The sequence below is a fragment of the Pollicipes pollicipes genome, unplaced genomic scaffold (assembly GCF_011947565.3).
Source record: "Pollicipes pollicipes isolate AB1234 unplaced genomic scaffold, Ppol_2.1 Scaffold_4740;HRSCAF=5597_pilon_pilon_pilon, whole genome shotgun sequence".
NCBI classification, from domain to species: domain Eukaryota; kingdom Metazoa; phylum Arthropoda; class Thecostraca; order Pollicipedomorpha; family Pollicipedidae; genus Pollicipes; species Pollicipes pollicipes.
Window position 1 is genome coordinate 17,268,542 of NW_023596545.1, and position 15,697 is coordinate 17,284,238.

The following is a 15,697-nucleotide window of genomic DNA, read 5'->3' on the forward strand; positions in this document are numbered from 1 at the left end:
TTCTGGCAGTAAACGCTCGACGTTGTCCGGGCTTCGGCGTTATTGTTCCGGTGGTTGGCTTCGAACCAGCGCATCGCCCAGGCATCGTGATTTGTCGTCAGCTTTATAGTTGAGGTGAGCGGAGTAATTAAACTTAAGTAGTTAATGAGTTCGGGAACGCAGGCTCGATTACAACAAGCGTTAACTTGACTTCATTTAGCGGTGGGTGCCTATCTCGCTTTCGTGCGTTAGCTGGCTCCGTTTGGCTGACATTAAGTGTGGTTGTGATCTCAGACACCCATCGACGTCGAAATCGTAGTTTGCATTAAGAAGACAGCGTGTATTTCACGAATATGTATTTCATGCGCCGTTTGGCTTCGCAGATTCACAGTCCGGAGCAGACGACATCTATACTGCAATTATTCTACGAATACTGCCACCTAGCGACGGACTTGTAACACTCGTGCCTCCGCGATCGGCGTAATGCTACGAGACACGTTCTCTCTATGCGGCGGTCACTGAGTGAACCGACAGCTCTACACAAAATGAAGACGACTAATAGCATTTGTCGGGCGGAAACATGGACGATTGCTTCTTGACGATGATGCCGGTTACGCTGCAATGGATCATGAGACTTCGCGGCTGTGAAGTGCAGTGCAGGACAGCGGTAGAGGATACAGTAATTTGTCAGCGCAGCAGACGGTGCACACGCGACCAGGCACCAGGCGGCGATGTGAGACTCTTTGGTTGTGAGGTACAGTGAAGTGATCAATTTCCAGGTCCAGTGCCGGTCGGATTCTCGCGCGCGAGTTTGATTTCTCAGTGATTCACGACTAACACGATATGGCGTTTTCACGTTTCACTGCAGGCCGGCGGGACGGCGGACGGGTCTGGCGCTCGTTGGCAGCGTCCGGCGCCGCCCGGCGCGTCCTGGCGGCGGCGGCGCCCCCCGGCCGGGCGGGCCGCACCGCCGGCGGGGCCCGTAACAACTCAGTATCAACAAGAGCGCGGCGGCGGCCGCCTGCCGGCCCACGCCCGCGTGGGTCCGGAGCCAGTTTGGCCCGGAGGCGAGGCGGCCGACGTTACCCGCTGAACGCCCCGGAGTTGGAACACAGGCGTTTGTGCGTGGCGCAGCAGTTGCGCTGCACGTACTTGCGGGAGCAGTAGCGGTAGCCGTACCGCTGGATGAACTGCTTGCAGGAGAGATGGCCCACCAGCCGATTGACGCGATCCACGCACTGTCCGCTGCTCCCATCTGCAACGCGATCCGTCCGACCGTCAAAAATCCCCGTCATCGGGCGGGAACAAAGGAAAAACACTGGGCTTCAAACTAGACATATTTTCAGCGCTCGTGTTCAGCAGAATGGGGTCAAAGCATTTGCTGTTGATGATCTTGTAACAAAGTTTGCACGACATAACCAATGCCTACATATCCTGCATGCACGCTACCCATAAGAATAACGGAATCATCTCGAAAGTGAAATCACGTAGAAATCAGGGCCAGAGCTCACGTGCCAAGCCCGAGTTCCACCGACGAAAACGGCTCAAGATACTAAATTCCTCAATAAAAAGGCATTGAAAGCATTCTACCGGCGGCGTCTTGAAATCAACCGCTGCCCAGTCCGCATACTAATGACAACCGGGGTGCATTGAGCAACCTCGGGTTTTGCTCCTCTAAGTATCCACGCCCCTCCCCCATCCCACATACAGACCCTTCCCTCACACGTTGTCAGTGATTTCGTAACACATCTCACGCACGGCTTGGCGGACATCATGACACGCACAACCCCAGGAGCCGGATGTGTGTCGTCGCCGCAGCCTCTCCGAGTGTCAGGGTCATGAGCGGTGCCTCCTGTCGGTCTGTGGTGGGGCTCAGACGGCCAGTGCCCGGGTATGCTGCGGTTACACAGGTCGCGCCAGGCTTGCGAGGAGGCTCAGGACGTATCACGCTCGTCACTCAGCAACGTGGCGTGGGAAGCGGCCGGTGCTGTTCCGGTGTTGGAAACGTCGTGGAACGCCAGCTGCTGGGCAGGATCGGACGAAATGGTTCAAAGGGCGCAGCGCAGCCCTCTCCCTCCTCCCCCGTCCTCGCCGTAATGAAGTGTTCTTCGCCGCTCGCTTTCTCGCAAGGGGGGGGGGGGGGCGATGGGCACAGGTCTGCCGCAGTGGCGCGGGCCCACCGGCGCTGCGCCGGCCTCCCGGCCCAGCCTGTCACCACCAGCCGCCGGGAGCTGCTAATCCGGACTGGTGCCGGCACCGGCCGGTCCCTGGCTCCGAGCGTTATCCTGGGCCCGCCGGATTGCCGGCTCCCGATGACGACGCTGGTGTCGGAATGTGCGGCCTCCCACCGGAGCATGGCACGGCCGGCCACATGCGTGCGAATAATGTTTGATGTGAAGTGATAGCTTGCATCGTAACGGAATAAGTATTAAAGGTACGTCAGGTTTATCTTGTTTTGATGACGTTCGGGATGTTGTGTGGAACATCATCTGCACAGACAAAATTTGCCAACCATACCAGTCATTGACAATTTGCCAACGCCTCAGACGCTCAGTGACAATTTCCTTGTTACGCGCGTTTCACTGCTCACGACAGCCTATCTGCACCATACCGGCGATGCCGTGTTCCAGGCCCAGCTGATGACAGCGCCAAGGCTGGCGGTCAGTAGTACTCGCGCGGTGACCGCCCTTTGCGGTGTCGTGCAGGGTGCGGCATTGGCCGTCGCCTTATTTGGCTGCCACAGTGGGCCGGTGGATAAGCCGTCGGACAGGCGGCTGCCGCGTGCCACCGGACGGCAGAGGAGGTGGAGGGGAGGGGGAGGGGAGCAGCCGCGCCAGGGACGCCGCAGGTCACAGGGAACACCACGCCGGGCCAAAGTCGGCGTCCCCGGCCGCGCATGTAAAGGGTGGCCGGCCAGCTCTGCGCGTCCGGCAGCGAGGCACGGCAGCGTTCGCCAGCACCGTCCAACCGCCGCCGGCCGCTGGCCTTCGGATACCGGTTCCGACCATTCATTAAATTAACCACACCACCGCATTTACTGCCGCCGACTCTGAGCAGCGGCTGCGACATGTAAATGCGCGGGAGGGTCGGGCTGTGCCGCCGCCGCGAGAGGACTGGCGAGGCGGTAACTGCCGGCTGGGCGTCGGCGGCAGTCCCCGGCGGCCGGCGGCGGCCCTGACAGCCGGAAGTGTTACTGACCTTTGGAAGAGCTCTTGATGGCGTTAGCCGCGCTGTTCCGCTCGGTCTTGCTGACCCCTGCAGTGCTCGCCGCTGTCGTTTGTCTTGTGGTTCTGGTTGTCGTCCTCCTGGTTGTTCTGGTTGTTGTTCTTCTGGTGGTGGTGGTGGTGGTTGCCGCTGTAGTGGTGGAGGCACGTGTTGACTTTCTCCAGGCCGTCCATCGACTGTTGGCTTTGGGTCGCTTGGTGAACCAGCTCCTGGTTGTAGTTGATGGCGTGGTGGTTGTAGTGGTGGTGGTGGGCGTGGTTCTGGTGGTCGTTGTTCTTGAAGTGGTAGTAGTCTGGGTGCTGCCATGAATCTCGCGAGTTGATCGATTGGATCCCCAGCTCGAACTCCATTGCCTGGGGAAGCCAAAATGGAATCAGCTTTCTGTGTAACTAAAACATTCACAATGCTGCGATGACACTTTTGACACCTGTACCTGTCACCGCATAAAAGAATCTACTGTTCAATGCGATGCATGCTGTCAAGGGCGGATCCAGCGCCCCAACCGGGCCATGTACCCTCCCAAGATGGCAAAAGTCGGGCAAAAATGACAGCTTGAAGAAAAGCAAAGCAACTTTGAATGCGACGAGTCTGTGTCAAAACACAGATTGATGTAAGAGAGCGAAATCCGGCGAGGCTCCAAACATCGGGACATTGTTGGAAGTTTGGCCCCAGGCTGGTGTGGGCCCCAAGGCGATGTTCTGGATCCGCCCTTGCATGTGATTGTAAAATACGACGGGGTAAATCCAGGCGCGACGCAATTTGAGCTGTAAAAGTAGTGGACTACTCGACATCCTGCAACTGGACCTGTTGTAACACATCCAGCTGGCATCACTAAGTCCACACTGTCCACGCAGGCATGACTATTGGTAATCCTTAGGGGCATGTCTTCCTGAATGTGTGGCTCTGCCATGACCGAGAGATCAGTTGGACTTTACTATGGCGAAAGTCTTGGGAAACTGTCACGGCACTGAGCGTGGAAGTTGCCATAATGACGTTCCCACTGGGTTGGACGTCCCCACACAGGTCAGCCTCGGCTGCAGATGGCAGTGTCACAATTGCATGCAACATTCATTCCTTGTTTAACTACTCAACTGCGCAATCTTTGCAACAGATTGTACCATACACATTTCTGGCACACCAAGGACGCATGCACCCTCAGATGTAATGCCTCTTATATCTTCGACGCGCGGATCTGCTGGCGTAAAATTTGTCCCAGCACATTCCAAAAATGGCAGTCTCTTCTGAACCTTGCCACATTCCGCCGAACTCCACGCTAAGACGATGCCTATCTAACGCTCAGACGGCGACGGACAAAAAACAACACTAATCGGATTCATCTTCGTGGGAGCTCTCGCGCGCGGCCTTTTGGGCCCTTTAATGGCGCGAAGGGATTTTTCAGTTTCCCCAAAAGTTTTTGTTTCCGACACCGATCTCACTCGCAGCTCATCGGGCCCACTACTGCGAACCGTTTGCTTCTGGGACTTGACTGGAGATCAGACTCGTTGATCGGCACATGTTTGGTGTGTCTGGCTCGCACGCCGCTCAGGCCAGCCTGCAGTGCGGTCATGATTCCCTGGAGTGGCGGGTGGTCGGCCCGTTCCTGCCATCAATCCTGTGGCGGATCTATACCGGGAGTGGCTGCTGTCTGGCTCACGCCGACGTCCTCCCGCGACTGAGGCGTCGACCCGGACATAACCGCTGCAGTCTGGCTCCTCCCGTGACTGAGGCGCCGACCAGGACATAACCGCTGCAGTCTGGCTCACGCCGACGTCCTCCCGTGACTGAGGCGCCGACCCGGACATAACCGCTGCAGTCTGGCTCCTCCCGTGACTGAGGCGCCGACCCGGACATAACCGCTGCAGTCTGGCTCCTCCCGTGACTGAGGCGCCGACCAGGACATAACCGCTGCAGTCTGGCTCCTCCCGTGACTGAGGCTCGACTAGGACATAACCGCTGCAGTCTGGCTCCTCCCGTGACTGAGGTGCCGACCCGGACATAACCGCTGCAGTGTGGCTCCTCCCGTGACTGAGGCGCCGACCCGGACATAACCGCCAGCGGTGGCTGCATACCCGTGGCCAGCCAGCTCGGTCGGGCGATATATTGCCGGCTGTCAAAGTGCCGGCCGGTCCGCCTCACCACGTGGTGCTCGGCCGGCCGCAGAACACACGGCGGCCAGCTTCGAGATCCGCCTCGTGTGGCTGCTGTGCAGCGCGTTGTAATGTCGAGTGTTGTTAATAACCATGTTAACAGATTCGTGCGTCAAGCGCATTGCAGTTCTAATATTGCAAAGAATGTTTGGGAGGTCATGCGCTGACTCGTGTCGTGGACAGCTCCTTCGCCGGCCTGGCAACAAGCGGGCTGCTGCCAGTCCATAAGCTTTGCAACACGGCGACAAGGGGCAAAGTGAAGGTTTCAGTGACAGATCAGTGATGATAGATTGCTGGTTGTGACGGGGAACGTAATGTTAAGCCTCGTTGATTCTGGCGCTCCGCGCGGGACTCTTAAAGACCGACCCAGACGGCCAGCCGCTAGGCCATTGGTCCAGCAGGTGGCATCTTCGCCACTGACAGGTCTTATCGGATGAACCCGTCATAAATGTCTGATAAAGACGGCATCCCCGCGGCCGGCGGCTCACTTTTTAGTGGTGGACTTCTCGGTGGTCTGGATGGGAGGGTCCGTCCACACCGGCCTCGTCTGGGTGGCGCTGGTGAAGTAGTCGCTGGAGCCGTAGGAGATGGGACCGAAGCCGTTCCCGGAGCTGTCGTCCGTCACGCAGTAGCCGTCCCGACAGTACTGCAACGGCAGCGGCAGCGGTCAGTCCAGCTGACACCACAGCGGAGGGAGCGGCCCGGCCTGTACCGGTCCGGTCCGGTCCCGCTCCGCTGGAAGTGGTCCCGGGGGTACCGGCGGGCCACCATCGGCCGGCGCAATAGCTGAAGATGATTGTGAGGTCACAAAGCGCACTGCTAACAAGACGCAAACCTCGCTGTTGCCAGGCAACAGAGCCGCCGTGTGAGATACGCCATCAGCAGAGTCCTCGCGTCACTAAGAGCATAACAATTTGAGGAAGTCGGAGCAATCTGTGTGGTACCTGCAGGATGTCATTATCTTTAAGACAATGGCCACTGCAAGGCCATCAAATCGAGAAAACCATATAAGTCACCAGTATGACAGTGCCTTCGGATGACTACGTGAAAAATACATGACCTTCTTCTTGTGTTAGCTATGGGCGTCATCACCACCGGGGTCGATGGGTCCGGACCCCATTAACCATATGGCACGTGGATTTGTTTGTGCTTTGATCATACAAAACGTCACCAATACAGAAATGAACTCCAGTAACATTTAAGGCGTGGTTACGCCGATGGTTTTAGGAAGCGCCTTTAACCAAAATTATGGGTCAGTTCTATTTTTGTGACCAAAATATCGTTGCCTTTTTGACAGGTTCGTGCTTGGTACGCTGTGTCGTTCATCCGCATGCATACGCTGTACTCGAACTGGGCAAACGAGCAGTTTTTGCGGGATAAGGTAAAACCTAAACTGTCTCATATTTCTAGCCGGCGCACTTTCAATACTTCCTCAACATTTACTGTAAAACTTCCATTGTATGACCATCAACGCCTGTTTGCACTGTCATTTGTCCTGGTTGCCCGTAGTTATGGCCGATTTGCACTACGGGTACGGCTACACGGCAAATTCAGTGAACCCAAATGTCGTCTCTTCTTTCCGTCAGTCATAAGGGCCGATAGTTGATTCTCAGGAGGGAAGATGCTTCCACCAGGTTTTTTGCAGCAACCGCTGTTAAAATCAAAAGTTAAAATGTCCTGAGCTGAAGTTACAGAGCCACAAGTAATGCCCTTGCATCCGCTTGCAAAATCTTGTGGAGCAAAATTATTACTTGCGGCACGCATTCGTTAAAAGTGTCGTCAGCAACACAAATGCAATAGCACTGTTCTCACCCCGGCTGCGGAACACGCTATCCAGCCAGGCTGCCTCGCCCGATGCTCCAGATAATTTAGCGACCTGGACCCACCTTGCCGACACCACAGGGCGAGCCCTCAGCCGCTGGGCGATAGGACACGCAGTAGCCCGTCGCCTGGTCAAAGCAGAAGAGCTGCGCGCAGACCCGGTCGTCCTTGAAGCAGGCGCTCGTGCCGCGGTCCCGCTTACACTGCGCGTCCAACGAGAGCAGCTTGCCGGGGAGGTGGCGGTCCAGGTTGTTGCGCTCGTGCGGTGCGTTGTACAGGCACGTGGCCGTCTCGCCGCTGGCAAATAGAGCAGGGGTGAGCCTTCGGTGGGGACTGAGGACTCGGTGGTGAAACAGGGGCAGAGCTACAACTGAGCTGTAAATGGGCGAGGTTAGAGCAATATAAATTTGATTCCGGGTATGTTGGTGCAAGTGCTATTTCTTTCAATAGAAAAAGGTGCACCGGCTGCTTGGCCATAAGGCTTGCTTTAAGAAGACTGAATGCACCACAAATGGTGTACTCAGGTGACCGTCCACATCCCACGTTCGCATCCTCAGATGTTTCTTCCAAGACGCGTTAGTGGCATGACTATGCGTCTTTCTCGTAGCCAGTCCTCCTCCTAGGCCGGGCCAGTTCCCCACTACTCACTTGAGAAAGTGGTCGAATTCCTCCAGGCTGCAGGGCGACCACTTGAAGCCCTTCTCGGTGTGCCGCAGGTCGGACATGATGAAGCCCTCCTCCCAGCGGCAGCGCTTGGCGCCCGGCCCGCCCAGGTAGGATGGCGGCGGTGAGCCGTCGTGTACATTGCCCAGCAGGTGGCCCAGCTCGTGGGCAGCCACGATGATGCCCGAGAAGCCGCCCGTGTCCTCCACGATCGCCACCGAGTTCACCTTGGTCAGCCGCTTGTTGACGACGCACGCGCCACCGACGTACGCGAAGCCTGCGGCGACGGCGGCGGCGGCGGCGGTCAGCTTACAGATGGCAGTGGCGCGGCGTGGGGAGGCGGCAGCGTCTTATCAGCGACGGATTCAGTGAGGCTGTTCAGGCAGGGCTTATGTGGGTTTACGACGATAGCACAAGTGGACTCCAGAAGTGAGGACGACAACTTGGGCAAAACGCCGGCACGTAAGCCAAGTCTTGCTTTAGCAAAGAAGGTGGGTGCGCTGATGCAGAACAACGATAATGTAGCTCTATTATATGGCTGGGCCATGCTTTCACTTAGATGCTTATACTTTTCGTCAAATAATGATGTTTTACCATTGTGACATCTATTTCAGACAAAATGGTACGGTTTAGTGACTAACCTTGCATACACAAAAAAGAGATTGGCAGCACGATTTAACAGTGTTTTTTTCATGCGAACAACTCCAGCAGCAAAGTACGTGAATGGTTCGACGAAGTGATCTTTTTCCTAGCGGCATGCCTCCATCACGAGCAGGTTAGCGGCGCAAACCAGGGGGGCGTTTCACAGTCGTCCGCTTTAGTTCAGCCGCTCGGCCTCAGTCACGGTCACGCTCACAGGTCCACAGTCCAGCGAAGCGAGGCAGAGAAACAGAAGGCGTGGGGTGAGCATACTGAATCGTACATGCGCGCTGGTGAGTTAATGGTTGGGGATGAACGCGGGTGAGTGGCCTGACAGTGGCAGCAGTCCTAACTGAAGATGCGTGTCAAAGAGAATGGAAAAAGCAATCGTGAAACACCGCGGGCATGCGTTCCAAGAAGCGTTTCGATAGGCTGGTCATGCGTCATGATTGCCGCAGCTCTTAGGCCAGCGCAGGAGCTATGGCGATCAGTTAAGGATGGCGACCCGCAGTCTTAGCATCTTCAGAGACGCGCGCTGCACTCTGGCACACCAGTGTTAGGCCACATCCTTAGATCAAGGTCACTACCTTCATGCACCTCCTGCGGACGGACTTGGCTAAGCTGCTACCGAGAAGCGAATAGGCAATGTCACGGTGACGTCACAATGAGTATCTCAGATCCCAACATAAAGGCATTCCAGTGCGCGGAGTCTATCTGTGCCGGCGTCTAGGCGTGCCACGTCAGACGTCGCCGGCACGCGGTCTTACCAGCCGTTCCCGTGTTACATGGTCCATAGTCATAGTCTTTTCTGCACATGTCAAGCCTGAAAACAACGCGCACACGCTGAGTGAGGATCTCGGCTCGGCCGGGAGCGGTTGACCCCGGAGTGCTCACGCTACGGAGCACGATCCATAGGGACACGTCTTCGGCGAGCGCGTCCGCATGTCCCTCCACAGTCAAAGCGAGTATAGACAGGCAGCAGGCGCTCGTAAGCACATTCTCCCCAGCCAGCTGGACAGAGAAGAGACATGCGTCAGCTCGGTCGTGGTCGGCTTCGTTCGGCCACCTGTCTGGGCCCCGTCGGGGCCGGTTAGTCCAGGTGTGTGGGCTGTCGGTCAGCGGGCGGGCGGCGCCCGAGGCGTTTCTCGGTCTCGGGTGGGTCAGGTCGGTCCTGCAAGGCGCGGCTGGTCAGGGCACACGTACCGGCGGTTCCCTTGGTGCACTTGCCGCTGTTTCGCCGTCGGCACAGGTCGTGTCTGTGGAAGACGGCTGTCAGCTGCGGGCGACCGACCGACGTGGTGCGCGTGCACGGGAGTGGGGTGAGCGAAGGGCGGGGGGGGGGGATAGCGACCAACGACTTTGCAAATTAGGAGGCCTCTTAGGACCATGCATGATCGAAAGACCATAAGACATGCGTCTCCAAATGAATGGACACAAAGTTAGGTACAAGTCCGTAAACCCTTTGCCTCACACTGAGATCTAAGCAGACGCTCGCATAATTTAGCTGGCTAAAAGGTGTTTGTGGGATGTTTTTTAGTGAAACACATGTATGATATAGCCGTGCCCCCCCCCCCCCCAAAGATGGCGGAATGCGCCCCTGGGGCACCCAGTGCATTCCGATCGCCTCAAATTGGCGAACCATCGACAACCGTCACCACCGATTCCACACAGCAACGGCCCAGCCGATCTGGTCGGCTGCTGCCCTGATCGCTCCGGAGGAGCTGCCGTGACGTCTCGACACCCACGCGAGGCGCCGGTCAGGGCGACGCTCAGACGACGTCGCGCTTGGCCCGGATGTGGGCAGGCGCGCGTTGATGTCATCTGGTACCGAGCCGGACACCCCCGGGCAACCGGATAATGACTGAGCCAGGATCACCCGGTCCCATTGCTGGATTCGAGCTCCGGGAAGGGATTTCCGTTTTTGTTTTCTGCGTCCAGCGCCGGCGAGAAACGCTGGCCTCCAGCTGGAACTGGGCTGCCAAACCGGAGAAGATCTGTGGTTTCGGGGAGCACTGGGCCGGTTTGGATGAGACAGGAGGCGGGGAGGGCCGGCGGCTGCGCGGGGATCGTGACGTCACAGGACGCCAGCTGACGTCAGCGCCGCACCCTGCCGACGGGCAAGTTCTCGTCGACGTCATCCACGGGTCGGTCGGGGGAATCACGCATCGCCAGCAGATCTGACATAATGCCGCGCTGGGTGCTCCGGCGCATTGAAAAGTGTGGCTAGGGAGGTGTGGCTACAGAGCTAGGGAGGTGGCATGCTCTCCTCGCTGTGGTACCAGCACACGTCAGCTGGGCCGAAAGCCATGCACAGGCAAGTGAGCAATCACAGTGCGTTTATCATCACCTGCAGCTTGAGATTAATCAGACTTGCACGGGAGCTACTCTCCATCCTGGTCTTAGCCAGCCGGCTTGAATGTTCATCCCGTGCACTTAGCGCCGGGTTTCTCCAGATGTATGTCCTGATAGTTAAAGGACGCTCAAGGCAAATGCCATACGACGGGGAAGAGCCAAGACCACGTAGCGCACCAGACATCATGGCGTGATATGCCCTGAATGTGGCGTGGCGTGAATGTGGCGTAATGTGGTGTGAATATAGCGTTAGTTCATTGACAGCCCGGAAACAAACTGAAATTGGACCAACGTCTTTAAGAATGTCGGTTTTTTCCGCTTGTCTGCCGGAGATACGACTATGCCAACCAAATTGACAGTTCTGTCCCATTTCTCCAGGGGCAGAAGGTGGACGGGACAGACCCGATCACATTCAACACTAGCCAACATCAGCATCATCTACCGGCAGTATCGTAATCTCGAACATGTAAGCAACAGCGGCCGTAGCCCAGCCCAGATGATGCCCAGATGCGCGGCCGGGGCGGTACTTCCAGACGCCCGGCCGGGGCAGTGCCCAGACGCCTGTTTGGGGCAGTACCCAGATGCCCGGCCGGGGCAGTGCCTGGCCGGGTAGTGTCTAGATGCCCGGCTGGGGCAGGGCCCAGGTGTGCAGCCGGAGCCTCTTGCGTCAGTTGGCTGTCTTTGGGCGGGTGGTGCGGCGGGTTGTTGGACCAGCTCGAGACTGTTCGGACTCGGATGGGTACGGGACAGGCTTGAATGTCGTGAGCCTCGTTGACAAGCAGGAAGGACTTAGCTAGGTGGGCAGGGACATTGAAAACCCGTTGCTCACTACGGGTCCGTATGGCGGCGCTTTCTACGAAAGCATGTTAGGTGGTAGGCCACTAGAAGGGAATAATGGGATCAGCTGCTTCAGCCGGTCTGTGGATCCTGTGCAGCCACGGGACGGTCGATGCAGGGGAGGACTTGACCAAGTCTGGGCCGTAGTCAGAGCAGAATGCTAAGATATGGGACTGCCGCTGAGTGCGTCAAAATTCGAAGCGCAGATTAAGAGATCATGAAGTAGCGACTCAGCCTCAGTAATTATCGGAGTCCGGACTGGGGCGAGATCGCAACCAGAGCTGGGACTCAGATCGAGCCAACGGCTGAGACTCAGATCCAGCCAGAGCTGAGACTCAGATCCCGCCAACGGCTGAGACTCAGATCTGGCCAACGGTTGAGACTCGGACTCAGCCAGCGGCCGAGTCATCGTAGGATCTCGTCACTTTTGGAGAAGTACAGGCAGTCCGAACTGGGCCTCAGACCTAGCCAACAGCTGTCGAAGCGGAATCCAGAAGCTGTGTTCTTCCGAAGCTGTATGCGTCAAAGTGACAGTCTTCGTGGAACGACGAATTTATCCCAGTAACCGATGGAACCACGACCAAATATGACAATATGAAGACAGCTTATCAAGCGTCATCATGCCACACAATATTTCTACCATTGGGAAGCAAAGACACCACAATAATGACAGAGTACACGGTATGCCAGCCGAAACAAGACACCCCCATCCCAGTGACGCTGGACGGCTAACGAACGCCGTTGGGCGGCTAGGATGCATACTCACTTAGGTGATCGCCATAGCAATGTCGTATGTCGGCAGGCGTCGCTCCTCGAACAGGTATTTGCCCATGGCGGTGAGAGCGGCGGCCGAGTCGATCGAGTCCCTCGTCACCTTGTTCTCCTCCAGGTACGGTGTGGCGTCGGCGCCCTGTCGAGCAGCGGCAACAAGTCTCAAGGCCGGCCCGATCCAGATCCCAGGCCGCAGGAAGGGCTGCCAGTGCAGCCAGGTGCAGTCAGCCGCACCAGTTATGTCCTGTTACACTCGGCGTGACTGCACAGATCCGATGTGTGTTAGAGGCGTCCAGATGTTTAGCGTCTGGGCATTATGGCACGTTAAAGGTACGTTAAGCTCTTGTTAAAATTGGGTTTCAAGGCTCAAGACGAATCAGAGGTATGATGGATTAATGAATGGGTGTCTTAAGCTCCCACGCGTTAGGTCCAGTTCCGATCCCACTCGCACCACACTCCTTGGGCGTTTTTGTGGTCACCGTAGCTGCTGGCGTTTCATGAACCCGTTTGGGACGACGCACGCCGCGTCTCCGTAAAACAAGAACGGATTTAAACAGCCAGAGAAGGTATCAGTCACTGTGACAGTCCAAGTTCCATAGCCCAGCTGCTCTCCAGGGTTATCTCATCCGTCCATGACGAGATATCGATGTCGCAATTTTGGCTGCAGGTATCACTAGACCGGCATGTCCAGTGCCTGGATCGTTCCCCCAGGTGCGCTGCCCATCCGTGGTACGAGTACCTTCAAATCGCTTCCCGACAGGGTACTGCAGCGGTCTCTGACATTGGCATCGCAGGCCGGTCCCGACGTCCAGGCTGGGTCTCCACCCCCGGCCCCAGTTACTGGTCCCCAGACCTGAGACCTTACCGCCGGGCCTGAATACCTGGCATCGGTTCTCAGATCTAGTACCCCACCGTCCAGTCCCGTACACCGATCACCAGATCTGAGGCCTTGCCGCCGATCCTGGACACGAGTCCCCAGGCCTGAGACCTCACCACCCTGTCCCGGACGCCGGTGCCGGCCGCCTGCTGACCCTGCGACCTTGGTGTCCGATTACGCGGCCGGGGTGTGCCGCCGGATTAGTGCCACCGCCGCCGCCGCTGACACGCCGCCCACGTCAGCGCTGCGCGCCCGGTTAGAGCCACGCCGCGAACGTCGCCGCGCCACTAACGGCGCTGCGCGGCTGCACCCCGGACTTCCGTGCCAAGCTCGTCGGAGAGGGGGGGGGGGGGGGGCCGAGCCGGGAAGGGATGCCCGGCGGGGCCGTGGGACGGGGTAAAGCCTGACAGGTAATGCGCGGATTTCCAGGTGAAGGATAGTTCGTTGGTTATCGATGGCTCTGGGAACACGTTGATCCTCCAAGCACGGAACGATTTCTAGTGCCACCGCGTGTTTGAGGCATCTGGCTTTGTGCTTTAAGAAGAGCTTCACGATCCTACGTGATGTCTATTTATTGGACAAGCTTAGACGGCTACGGTACGGGTGATTTTACTGTTGCAAACGTGTGATAAGCACCCGATATGCTAGCAGCGCGGTCACATCCTCTTTTAGTCAATCAACCGGGTCGACGTTGTTGATGCAGTTGCGAACGAACAAATGCTGGATGAAATGGATTACCGTGCATACGTTCTTCCACAACATTGCCCTAATATGGAAACAAAGCGATTCCGGATGTATCTGCACGCATTGTTCTCAAGAAAAGACTCGTCTGCGACAGACAACTCCGCGCACTCTTGGCATTCCTTCTGGACAGCTGCGACAGGCAACTCCGCGCACTCTTGGCATTCCTTCTGGACAGCTTTGCCGCTCTGATACTGACACCAAGCTGCGGAATGCTAAGATAAGATTTCCTCCGCCGTTACTTAAGGCGCTCATTAGCTGACAATGTGAGCTCCAAAGCTGATGAGTGCGAGCACCATTTACATACCACCAGAGACACGCCCGTCGCTCAGACGTTGGGAGCGTGCCACTTACCCGAGAGATAATCATGCCGGCTATGTTGACCTTGATCTCGGGATTGCGCAGCTGTTTGTACCGCAGATCGACGCCGTTCATAAAGCTGGTGAAATACTTCTTGATCTTGTTGTTGTCCTGATCATGGAGCCTGAAATGCGAGCGAAAAGTGCTGAAAGTTTTCGCCAACGTGACACGTCCCGTGCAGGTGACAGGTACTGATACACAACTGCGCAGGCACTGTGTGACGGATCAGCGGACCGCGCAAGCGCAGGACGTCAGGACATCTGACAGCCGGCAGCACAGACACCGAACTAGCGCCGGCACCGCAGCCTGTCCGTGCGTGACGCTGCGCGTCCATGCCGTCACGCATGCCGGTGACAGTTTCCGCTTAGGGAAAGCATTTACTTTGCTGAAGTTCTATGCCTGGCGGATATTTTTGCAGATGGGTTGCCTGGAGACAGAGTGTCAGACCAAAAACATTGTCGAGGATAGCCTGGAAGCAGCCAGTGCACCTGGTATGATCCGTGATGCTTAAAACCGCAGCCAGTTAAACAGCTGATCAGCCTTTCAAGCGTGAGCTAGTGAGTGCAGCGAACGATCAAAGTGCCAACAAGAAAATAATTGGCAAGGTACCTTAAGAGACCGCCTTTGCGTGTGCTGATAATAAACGCTCACGCGAATATTGCTCGAGGACCTGACAAACAACCAAAAGCGAGGCAGCGGCAGCAGAAAGACGTATAACCATCACGGACGAGGAGTATGGGGTACGCTGGCGCTCACAAGAAGCCGTCGTAGTCGATGATGATCAGAACCTCCGGGTAGATGACGGAGGGTGCCGATCTCCTGCGTCGGGAGCGGCGGGCGGCCGTCGGCAAGCGCGTCTAGTTCCATCAGACCTGGCGGCACGGTGGCAAACGGTCAGCGGCCGCCGAAAATGAGATGTGTGGAGCGGGGGGGGGGGGGGGGGCATACGCTTGGAAGCATTGGCTTGCTTAATATGGGAGCTCCACAACGGAGCTCCGAGCTCGCGCGCACGTCAGATGCCGTCGCGAAGCTCGACGCAGCTCGTCAGATGCCGTCGCGAAGCTCGACGCAGCCAGTCAGATGCCGGCGCCAAGCTCGGCACAGCACGTCAGATGCCGGCGCGAAGCTCGGCGCAGCACATCAGATGCCGGCGCGAAGCTCGACGCAGCTCGTCAGATGCCGGCGCGAAGTTCGACGCAGCTCGTCAGATGCCGGCGCGAAGCTCGGCGCAGCTCGTCAGATGCCGGCGCGGAGCTCGGCGCAGCCCGTCAGATGCCGGCGCGAA

At 57.3% G+C, this 15,697-nt stretch overlaps 1 protein-coding gene and 1 long non-coding RNA gene across 2 annotated transcripts; both read right to left on the reverse strand.

The window, feature by feature from the left end:
* Positions 1-320: 320 nt before the first annotated feature.
* On the reverse strand, positions 321-10,658 carry LOC119098004 (uncharacterized). The gene is made up of 7 exons (XM_037220936.1): positions 10,581-10,658; positions 9,242-9,485; positions 7,821-8,112; positions 7,238-7,469; positions 5,840-5,997; positions 3,178-3,557; positions 321-1,234 (listed from the first exon to the last, which is right to left on the reverse strand). Exons 1-7 carry the CDS (start codon positions 10,656-10,658, stop codon positions 1,062-1,064), a joined length of 1,557 nt encoding a protein of 518 aa, XP_037076831.1. The 3' UTR covers positions 321-1,061.
* Positions 10,659-12,435: 1,777 nt separating this feature from the next.
* On the reverse strand, positions 12,436-15,262 carry LOC119098613 (uncharacterized). Its single transcript, XR_005094273.1, has 3 exons — positions 15,169-15,262; positions 14,407-14,536; positions 12,436-12,573 (listed from the first exon to the last, which is right to left on the reverse strand). It is a non-coding gene; the product is annotated as an uncharacterized LOC119098613 (long non-coding RNA).
* Between the last annotated feature and the right edge of the window lie 435 nt (positions 15,263-15,697).